The 12,161-nt window shown below is 31.0% G+C and overlaps 1 protein-coding gene across 1 annotated transcript; it reads right to left on the minus strand.

Annotated features, from left to right (window-relative positions):
• Nucleotides 1-926: 926 nt before the first annotated feature.
• LOC129302534 (UNC93-like protein 1) lies at nucleotides 927-2,681 on the minus strand. The gene is made up of 2 exons (XM_054941472.1): nucleotides 1,150-2,681; nucleotides 927-1,059 (listed from the first exon to the last, which is right to left on the minus strand). Exons 1-2 carry the CDS (start codon nucleotides 2,184-2,186, stop codon nucleotides 927-929), a joined length of 1,170 nt encoding a protein of 389 aa, XP_054797447.1. The 5' UTR covers nucleotides 2,187-2,681.
• Between the last annotated feature and the right edge of the window lie 9,480 nt (nucleotides 2,682-12,161).

Genomic DNA, 12,161 nt, shown 5'->3' on the forward strand with positions numbered 1-12,161 from the left:
AATAATTGATTTCACACAATTAATTTAAGATAACCATTCTTATGAACGGATGTCGTGGGGTACCTAATACTTTTCTTACATACAATTGATTACTGAACCCTTTTCACACATTATCTTTTTTATTATATAGTTTTTCAAGATTTCTTAAAAGCTTTAGTGGCAACTCCCATTTTTTTTTACATTTATTAACCTTTCCTCATCAAGGAAGGGCACAATTTGGGGCAACAATGTCCTATGTTAATCAACATAAGTTTACATTAATTATTTCTCATTAATATAAATTATGAGCATGATTTAAAAAATATATAATAAATGCTTATTAAAATATGTTATTTTGCTCAGATAAAAAAATAAGTAAAAAATGTCTTACAAATAAAAATGCAGAGCTAAATTCAGTTGAAAGGAACTGGTCGAGCCTCAATGAAAGATTGTTTTAGTTATTTCACACGAAACGTTGTAATTCATTGACCAATAGGTGTATAATAGAAAAGTTCTTTCATTTTGCTTATTTTTTAGCTTCACTGTTTACTGCTATAATTTCAACTAAGCCACTGTTTTAATATACAAAACAACAAGAATCCTCGAGGGTATCTGAAAATTTGACTCCTGTACCTTGGTTGTCTCCTTCGCTTGTTGACAAATTGTGTTCGTAGGCACATGGCACCCAATGGCAAAGACATTTAACAATGGGAACGCGGAAAAGTAAATACAAGGAACAAGAAGATAAAAACAAACGTGTTTGCCCTCAAGTCCTGCACAGATCAGGGGTCTATCCCTTTTTTTTTTTAATTTTTTTGGAACATTATCTTCTATACTTTTAATCTCCTGCAGAGAAGCCTCTTGCTGTTACATGTGTTTGTCACTGCTCCGAAGCAACCTGTTTGTAGGGTTCCTCTTCAGCCTTATTGTCATCTTTCACAGCAGCATCATAACGGATAGCTTACAGTGGTGAGCACCCAATTCACTATCAACTGTGTCATGAAGGACACGTTCCTCGTATCAACTTGCCAAGCCACTGCTGCTCCTGCACTTTGAATCCCTTTATAGAATCCAGCGTACCTGCAAGAGATAAAATAGTAAAAAGACATGCCTGTAGATTTTATAATTGGCTAATAAGAATTGATTTGATTGGATGGATGAATGGATTACCTGCTAAGGATCTCAGAATCGTCAGCCAGGGCACCAATGAGCCAATAGACCATGCTCTGGAACATGGCATCTAGCAATCCAAAGCAGAAGTACAAGACAAAGGGTCCAGCGAAAGCAGAACCTGAGTCCTTAAAATCCAATTTATCAGGCAAATTATTCTTGGAGTACCTGAGTTGATTGGCCAGACCACCACCCCATATAGCAGAAGAAAGGACAGCAACAACACCAATCCCCACAAATCCCCTTATTCTTCTGCTCTTAAAACTGAAATCCATCAAATACCCAATTCCCACCGACCCCAACATCTGAGCAGCCCAGTAGACCACACTGTTCAACCCTCTTGTTCTCAAATTAAAAAGAACTCCATTGACGTTATTGAACTGGTAAGTGTAGAAGAAATTGCTGCTCCAAGCAGCAGGAACTATGAGAAGCATCTTCCAATTCAAGAACAGCTTCAGAATTTCCAGAGCCTCAGTGGAGACATTAGAGTACAAGATCTTTGTACACTTGGTCCCATCATCACGAACAACCTTATGGGGGGGCAAGATTGTTAGAGACAAAACCGTTCCAGCGGACATGAAGCACATGAATCCTATATAGGTTGCATCATTAACAGAAGCAGCCTCGCTACGACGGTAATTCAAAATGAAAGGGATAAGCCCGCCAATCACACCCCCCATATTGAAGATACTCCAGAATAGGGAAATATAAGTCCCTTTGCGATTGACCGGAGGGTAGGAAGTCATGATAGCACCCTGCGCCGCCCACAGGAGGCCAGCGCCGATGCCGAGTATGGCGCCGGCGACGATGGCGAAGGCTTGGTGGTGGTAGTGGTTGTAGTAGAGGAACGAACCGGCGTAGATGACATAGGTAGAGCAGCCTGCGAATAGGGTTAGGTGGGGTCCGAGGATGTTGTAGATGCCACCGCCGAGGACGCCAAAAATGGCGAAGGAGGTGTAAAGAGCAGTGTTGGCGTTGTTAGCTGCAGTGGGGTCCACCTGACCACCGCCACCCATGCCGGAGAGTGCATTGAACATGCCAGGGCAACAAAAGCAGACTACCCCAATAAGGACAACTTGAACCAGCGGTGAATTGTACCTAAAAAGGGAAGAACTTTTGCGTTCTCAGGAAGCTGGGTTCCAGATTCTTCGTCTCCAGTGATACCCATCCCCCGCAATACCAAAAAGGATTGATTTTGGTGTTCTGGGTATATGAAATCTGAGGTTCTCTGTGTGTGGGTGAGCCCGTCTCAGAGAGTGAAAGATGGAGATCGAGAAATTTACGGATAATTAGTGAATGAGGATGGAGGAATTAAAGGACGAGGCTAGAGGGGAGGCCTATCGAGACAAAAAGAATGTTACAATTTACGATAGGTCTGTTTTACGGGCTCTGTCTTCTGTCAATCAAATTCAGAAAAATCAGCAAGTGCCGGACGCTTACGCAAACCTCTTCGTCGAATCGTGCAGCTCGAAGAGCTATACGACTAAGGGGTATGGTTTGAGAGGTGAAAATATTCTGTAAAATTCAAACTATTTGGTTCATCCAATTGAATATGTTTCTGGGTTTGAACGTTGTGGTTATCTACCCGATCGGCTCTCCTCCTGACGCAAAAGGTCAACTGAATCCATCAATAAAGTAACATAACTCGTCTCGACCGGGCCCACATGCTTTGATGTGCGTAATGCATTACTGCAGAGCTTTTCAAATTTACAGGACGGTGACTTCCAGCGTCTCAAACAGGATTAGGATTGCTTCCTGTATGAAGATATAGGACGGTGACTTTCAGTATGTGTTGAACCAAAAAAATTTACAAGACGTGAGCAGTAATTGACAGCCGATTTGTTTAAAATTAAAAAATATGCTGATTTTAGATAATTTAAATATATAACAAGAAATTTATTTTTGTTGAGATTTTATAAAAATTGGATATTATTTTCTATTTGATTATAATAATACAAATGATTATTATTTAATTATTTTTAGATTTTATGATATTTTCGTAATCTTTATTTCTAAGAAATGATTTATGATTAGTTATTTTAAAATTTTATAACATCTTCATATATCTTTCTATCTTTATGATATTTTCTTATATTTATTTATATTTGAGATTCTGAAATTTACATTTGAGTTTATTGTTAATGAACTATTTTTTTCCCTATTGTTAGGTGGTCTTTTATTTTTTTTTTCCCCGTGGTCCTTACCCCATCATTTTCACTACGCCATGATCTTTTTATTTTGAATTATTTTCGTCAATAGTCCTTCCGTCACTCTTGCTATTTTTTTTTTCCCGTCTAAAACTAGTCCAGAGTTGAACCCTGCACTGAGACTGGTTAAAAAAAAAAAAAAAACTACCATGGAATCAGTCATGTCGTTTTGTTTGGGTTAAGTAACCATTAAATTCAATCATTAACTATTATCACTATGATTCCTCAGCAGTTTTCAAGCTTCAAACACATTTTGAAGTCTATTTTTCATTTGTTTGTGGGGCCATAAAAACACTTTCCTGGAGTCATTCCAAAATTATTCTAATCAACAAAGTGAAGACTCGTCTTATTCTCGTTTTGCTTTTCTTTTGTCAACTAATGCAGTGTATACGTGTGATAAAGCCGTCTCTGGCCGGCTGGGAACTAATTCTAATTTCAAATGCTTCAGCGAACTAACTAACGTTCATTTTACGGAACAAAATATACATACGAATCTGATAATGAAGGTAGGCCCAATAAATTTCTAGTTATCTAACACGGTCTGTATTTTTTTTTTTTATTGAGTTCTGGCAAGTTTTGCAATATCCACTAGTTTGACAAAAATGTCATGCGGTGGTTGTATGAGGAGATGCATATTGTTTGATTTTATGATCAAGACATTAATTACATATGATGATTATTATTGTACGACTTTAGAAATCTCTCCCTCTCCCTCTCCCGATTCTTTTGTTTGAATATGTATAAAGATAGCTTTAAAAAAAAATAAAGAATATATATATAGAGCTAGTTCCGAGTTCCCATGAGGAGTTTAAAACATCAGCCGTTTAATTTATCCACGAATCATCAATGTCAATGGGATTGCTTATTGTAATTTTTATATTAATAAATTTGCAACTATTCATCATATGAGATCACAGTAATTAACAAGTCTATCATATAAATAATTAAATATGTTGCCTGAATGAAGTTTGTTGTCAAAAAATAATACCCTTACCATTTCAAATTACAGTACATTTTTAAAAAAAAATTTCATCTCAAAATATAAAATATTTTAAATAAATTAAATTTTTATTAAATACATCAATTTTAATATTACCTTTTATCTCTCTATTAATAATTTCTGACCATTCTCTTTTTAGTATATTAAATAATAGGTATTCTAAAAATTTATATTTTTATTTTAAAAAGATAAATTGTTAAGTATATTTAATGATATTTATTGATATGTGATATTTTATTTAAAAATATTTTATACTTTGACACGGAGAGAGTATCAAATTATGTTTTATTTTCAAAAGACATTAATTTTGATCGACCTAAGATATTTTGTCCTTAATTGTACATTGAGCTTATGATAAAATGACTTGTCCGGAGACTTGAACCCATTCTCACTGCCTCGTAAGAAATCACTGCCTTAACTCATTTGTTAATAAATTTATATAGTGATTATTGTGGTGGGAACTCTCATAACATCACAATCAATGTAAGATAAGTAAAGGAGCAGCCAGTTATCCCAAAAAACAAAAAGGAAAATCAGCCAGCTCTTAGCTGTGATGTGCTGTGTTTTGAGGCATAGAATAGCAAATAGCAAAGAGAAGACGTTGTTGAAAAGAAGTTAAAATCTTAATTAATTGTCACCAGTAATGTTAGTTTATATGTCATTTGATTGCACAAGCTGTTTTCTTGTTTCATGGGATCACAATGTGACTCAATCATGGGAAATTCAGGTGAAAAATGTGGATGCTAGCTTGACATTGTTGATTAATCACACTATTCTTAGGATTGGATAAGTTGTGCTAACATATTATTAACTATCACAACAAATTTGTGCTAGCAGTATGACCAGTTGTTGAGATATCGAGCTATAGATTTTAGTTCATGTGAATTAAAAAAAAAGGTCATTAGGAGAACTAATAAGATATGATATAATGACTAAATAGAATAATTAAAGTTAAATTGAGAAACATTTGGTTCAATTAGTCGATAAAATTGAATTAATTTAATTATTTTAAAATCTTAAATTTGAGTTTGAGTTTTAAAACATACAATCATATTAAATAACTATTTCCAGATTTTTGAAAATACTGGAAGTACAATGAAATAAAAAATAATTAAAATTAATTTAAGATATTAATATTAGTTATTAGAAATATATATTTTTTGACACATCATTAGAAATATTTGAAACAGAATATTTATCCCAGATGCCATCGCATGGAGTCGTCAAAAGCCGAGGATGTCGCCCACGTGGTGCCTGATGAATCAAGATGAGTATATATCCGCTGCTCCGACTTCCTTTTCCTCAACTCCTCATGATACGTTGCGCTGGGAAATTTCATTGCTCAAAGTTAGGTGCCAAATGGCAAAAAGGGCAGCCCGTTAATAAAATCCTAAAATAAAAAATTCATGACATTTAAGTCTGCTCTTTCTAAGTCAAAATATAAATATTTTTAATTAATATTAATTTAAAATATAAACAATTTAATATATGTAAAAAAAATTCTTATATTTATTAAGTTAAATCCTTATATGAAGCTATTTCTTACTTATCGTAAAATGCATTGATGATTGAGAGTACAAATAAGAAAAGAAAACAATATATATATATATATGCTCCCTCTGTTTAAAAATATAAGACATGTTTAACTGAATCTCACCCCTAATAAAGCAGTTATCTACCTTTAAAATAACCATATATTTACATATTTACTCCTATTAAACATTTTACAATAAATATAAAGTCAACATTAATAGAGGCATTTTTAAAAAAAACAATGATTATACTTCAAAAGAGTAAAAATGTCTTACTTTTGTGAACATTCAACTCTTCAAAAAAATATTTTATATTTTTGAACGGAAGGAGTATATATATTATAGGATTGGCAACTTCCTTGGTATGCATAATTTTTAAAAAAATTACTTATATTTTGGATTGGAAAGAGTGAGTTACGAATATCAATTCAAACAATCATAAATAGGTTCTCAATTGTAAATTAATAATTATTTTTTAAATATTTTATTTATAATTAAAACTTTTAAATTTATGATTGAATCAATATTTATAACTAATTTGTTTAAAAAAATTATTAAGCATCTAATTGACAGCGGTCATAAATTTATTATTTTTATACTTTAATATCATTTTATCCATTGGAAATTGTTTTGGGACGTTGTATGAAAAGAAATTTTTTTTCCCATTTCGAAAAAGGGGCCTAAACGGTGAAAGAGGTAAGAAGCCCAAATTAAAATCATAAAATGATGTAATCAATGAAAAAAAAAACATTATCACCGGGTTATGATTTATTAGTTTTATACAATTTTTATAATCAATGTTTAAGAAAATATATTATTAAAAATGCATATACTTGAGATTTAAAAAATAAATAGCAACAAATGAATTTTAGGTGGGGAATGAAATTTTCTTAGAAGGCAGAGTGGGAGTTTTTTTTTTTAAAGTATAAAACTCAAGTTTTTTTTTCGGCAGTAGTCTCATGTTCGAAAAAATTTTAAAATATAAATATTATTGGGTGAATCTATGAAGTACAAGGAGCTCTAGCAAATTTAGCCAACATTATATGACCAAATAAAACTAGTAACCCACCCTTCTCTAAATTAAAATAATGGCCATTTTTTTAATTTACCTTTGATATAAAAAACAAAATTACCCTTAAACATCACAATATCTTGATTGTCCTTTTTCACATTGGTTTCGCTTTCACACATCTGAAGATATGGAGATGACATTACACTCTCAATCACGATGGTGAAGAAATTGACAGTAAATGATGGAACAACTCACATTGATGGATAAACACAGTTAGAGATTTTATCTAGGAGACCACGTGAATGCAAGGCGAGATAACTGAAAGCTATAGATTTAAGTTGGAAAATCATGAATGCGAGGTAAGGAAGTCTGAAACTACAACTTCTACACAAAGCCATACTAAAGCTGCAAATTCAGGGTGAGGAAGTGCAGTCAGACTTTATTATAAAAGCCAGAGTTCAAGTGAGGGTTTTTTGAGATTTTGTTTAATTTTCTTTGGGCAAATGATTATGTATTTTTTATGTTACTGATCTATGATACTATATTATTAATATACTACTATATATCAATTATAAATAAGTTTATATTTGATTGTCTGGTTATGTTAATTTATGATAGTATATCAATGATATATTATTATATATCACTAATAAATAAGCCATATTAGCAAAAATTTACTAATTTATTTATCATTGATATACAGCCATATATCAATGATATAGTATTACAGGTCAGTAATGGAGTTTTTTTTTCAATGTCTAATGTGCTCTTTATAATATCTGAAAAAAATGGAGAGGGAGAGGGAGGACAAGCTCTGCAATAAAGATGGTGATGCAGGTAAATTAGATCAAAAATTTTGATGAAGAAAAGCACTATATGAGAAATGGATATCATGATTCAGGAAAATCAAATTTAAAAATCTGATGAAGAAAATATTCAAAGATGATAAATGAAAAAGGGAGAAGGCATAGTATGATTTCTTATGATAAAAATGAAAGATTCAATCAGTTAAATATTAGTTAAATCAAATATATTTTATCTTAATAATAAATTTATTTTGAGGATGAAAAAGAAAAAAAAACATATCTAATTAATTTTATGAATAGGTCATATTTTAAAATATTTAAAAACCTCATCTATAGTTTATGAAAGTTGTATTTTTTGGGGCTGTTGAGTTAATTTTCTCGAAGTATAATATGAAATAGAAAATGGCAATAAATGTATGAATTCTTCAAATATGGGTATGATGCCCCTTTCATTTTTCAAAAGGATTGAATATGAAAAAAAAAGAGGAATGCATTACATTTTTTTAAAAAAAGTCAATATATAAATAAGTAAATTGAAAGTTATAAGGATAAAGTTACTAATGGTAAAGTATTTAAAAATATATTTAAAGGTAATATAGATTTATTTATGTAAATCGAGACTTTTGTTAACATAATTAAGAAGAGAAATAAGGTCTCTCTTGAGCAAATCATTCTGGATAGAAGAATCCATCAAGTGAGTCAAGAAATTCTTTCCAAAGTAGATTTTTTTTAGAAGATTTATTTTGAGGCCTTGTGCTTTGAAAACCATTCTAGTAGTGCATAGTCCAAAACATAATATAATTAAAAATTAAAGATAATATTATAAATTATATATTTTTTATGGGTTATCATAATAACCCATACATCACACAGGAGTAAATTCTAGTTACATCTAACCCACCATTTGTTCGAATTTCACATGTATTTCATGTCTACTCGCTAGTTTTGTGTCAAATTTAATTTCTTTAGTTTTTAACATTTGTGCACTGTTCAGTCCAAAAAAACATATGTGCACTGCTGTGCTTAAACAAAAACAAAAATAATGAATTGAAAAGTGAATAGATTTTTAGGAGCGGGGGGGAGAGAGAGAGAGAAGATTTTATACATATTAATTTTAGTTTTTTTATGAGAAATTGCATCCAAAGACCTTGTAGGACTTTATTTGCAAAAAAAAAACCTAAGAAACCTGATATTACTTTACAGCTTTGTGAAATTTAAGTAAAATTAATTCTAATTATGAGAATACCTAATTGCCCTTAAGCAATAGAACTAACAAGTTTGAGTGAAAAGGACAATTGGGGTGCTCTATTTAAGAGGCAAAAATTGGAAAAACAAATGCCTATTATATTTTAACAAGTCTATGTAATGAAATTGACATGTTTGAGTGAGACAGTAAGTGAAGTGCTCTATTTAACAAACAAATATTAGAAAAGCAACAAGTATCCATTACCTTTTAATAAGTGAGAGATGTCAAAAAATAACAAGTCTAAGCAATGAAATTAGTTTGAGCAAAATAATAAGGGAGAAGCTTTATTTAACAAGTAAACATTCCAAAAACAACTATCCATTACATTTAAATAGGCAATGGGTTAGAAAATAACAAGTCTAAGCAATAGGATAAGAAGTTTGAGTGGCACAACAAGTGAGGTACTTTGTTTAACAAGCAAACATTTGAAAAACAACTATACTCATTATATTTTAACAAGCAAGAGATAAGAAAATAATAAATCTAAGCAATGAAATGAAACCAACAAGATTGAGTGAAATAACAAGTGAGATGTTCTATTTGACTAGCAAACATTTGTAAAACATCAATTACTTATTACATTTTAACGAGTGATGGAACTAGCAAGTTTGAGTAATATCAAATTTCCACCACAAAGGATATTTTTGTCTTTTCCCTAACAATATTATTTAGATATCAAACCCCGTAAAGGAACTATAAAGTGATATCAAATTTATTTGATCCTTTTTACAAATAAAGTTCTACAAAATCCATGGATGTAATTCCCCCTCTTTTATTATTGGACATTATGTTGTATGATATTAGGGTTAAAGGGTAAATTTGCCCTAGAACTTTTCTAAAAGGACCCCCAGGTACTTTAATATTTCATAAGGAGCAATGTTGTCTTAGAAGTGTTCAAAAGGGAGAAAATGTTGCTCTTTTTTATCCACTAACTAATGTTGACAAATAGACATCGAAAAAGCATAAAGAATGTACAATTGGAAGCCCATGTGGTAGGGATGCTTTTGAAACATGATATTTATTTGTAATGGTCTTACAAGAATTTATTTAAAAAAGGGTGACACATCTACAAGATCAAACTGAATTGATCCACATCAATTACAACCTCTTAAACTCTTTTAAAAAGGGAAAAACCCAACTTAGAAACAACACAGCCAGTGAAACCTTTAGTTTCTTCTTTAAAACTCACGCATTAATCTGATTCTTCAAACATCTCCTCTTAATTGTCTTCAAGTTAGCATATATAGAATCAATTTTTGCATCAAATTTTGAACCTACAACCCTGTTATTCTCTTATCTACTCTACATTGTATCATACAACCTATCAACATAGTCCAGTAACTTATTTATTACTTCCTTAGACCTCTAACCCATTTTATTGTCATGTTAGATGAAAAAAACCACAACCCCCTCCTTGTAAATAAAATAAAATTAATAATAGTAGGAGAAATGGGCAAGGATAGAAACCATACAATACTAATTTGATAATAGCTTGAGCAACTATAAAATCTCCTACCTAGGTTACTCTGGCTCCATGATGTCCATTGAGGTGCTTTCAGACCACAATGATAGAAGACTATTCAACTCTTGTAGTCCAGCTCTCCACCATACCATCTTAAGAACATGACCCCCACCTGCTTCCCATTGTTGACGATGTCAAGTCCACTATTGTTGTGGCAAAAATAGGTTTTAGAAGAAAGGTTCAAGTGGTTCAAGGAGTCCCTATCTTTGCACCCACTATAACATTTTTTGCTTCTGGCAACACTTCATTTTGCAACAGTTTTAAAAGTGTTGCCTAATGTGTAAATAAGCAACATTTTTTAAGTATTGTAATTTATCACTACTTTGAGCAACATATATTTGACAACACTTAAAAACTATTGCCTAACATAGTACAAGCAACATGTTTAAACTATTGAATTGTATTTTTTAAATAGACAACATTAGAATTATTGCTTATAAAATAATTTTTTTATAACATTTAAAAGCTGTTCCTATTTTTAATAAGCGACAATTAAATAAATGTTACCTTTAAATATCTCTTTTGACAAAATTTAATAAACGTTGCATGTTGTGTTTTTATATATAAAAACAATTTAATTTTATACTTTTTAGTATTTTTTGTTATACTTTTAATAATTAAATAATTAATTGATTTATTTATTAAATTAGTAATTAGTTAAATTTAAAAATCACTTTAAAAATTATTTATATATAAAATAATTTGCACCAAATGACATCATAGTAATGGCTTTGGAAAAGTGACAAGAGTTATGTTTAACTTCCCTAAGGTATAGGGTTTGAATACCATGTATGGATAGAAATATTAATTTTTTTTCTATTTTCCATTACACAACAGTTCTAAAAATGTTGCCTATCATATAGTAATAGGCAACTATTAAGAGCTGTTGTAATAGGTTAACATGAGAACTGTTGCTTATTTTTAAAATATAGGAAATAGACTTTGAAATGTGTGATTATAGAGTTGTCTGTTATAATAGGTAATTTTGGAATAGGCATGAGTTCAAAAATGTTACCTTTAGTTTTTGGCAACAATTTTCATACATTTAGCTACAATTTTCAACTATGGTTATAAGAAAAAAATGTTGTAATTTGCACAAGTGGGTTTGAGAGAAAATCTTTGACATGTTAAAGGCAATTAGTTCAAAGTTTCAAATGTCTTTGCTTGGGTTTGATTCAATTTTAAAAAGGAAGATTTGATTTGAAAAAGTTTTTAATAAATAAATTCTAATGTGTGCAGATTAACACTTGCTAACTAAGAAAATTACATGGCCATTTCAAGTTTACATGCCATTTAATATAGGCCTTTTGACACATAGCAGAGGTTGGACATTGCTTTCCTTTGAACACTGTTGAGGGAACATTATTCCTTATCAAACATAAGAATATCTAGTAATTCTTTTTAGAAAACTTTTATGGCAAAATTTTCCCTTAACCCATGATATTATAAATCTATAATCTATAATGCCATAACAAATCAAAGTGCTTCTTCGTCTTTATGGCCATCAGACCTCAAGCTTGTTGTGATATCTCGCTAGTTCATTCTCTATAAATACTCATTTTCCAATAAGGTAATTTTTGCATCTGTTTTTCTCATTATAGGTGTAATTAAGGAGGAAGAAGGACATCATGAATTGACTTAGTCCATTTCGTGAGTTATTTTCTTTTACGTTTTCTTCTTCTTCCAT

The sequence above is a fragment of the Prosopis cineraria genome, unplaced genomic scaffold (genome assembly GCF_029017545.1).
Source record: "Prosopis cineraria cultivar Desert tree isolate PC_DT_omini unplaced genomic scaffold, ASM2901754v1 PC2, whole genome shotgun sequence".
Classification (NCBI taxonomy): Eukaryota; Viridiplantae; Streptophyta; class Magnoliopsida; order Fabales; family Fabaceae; genus Prosopis; species Prosopis cineraria.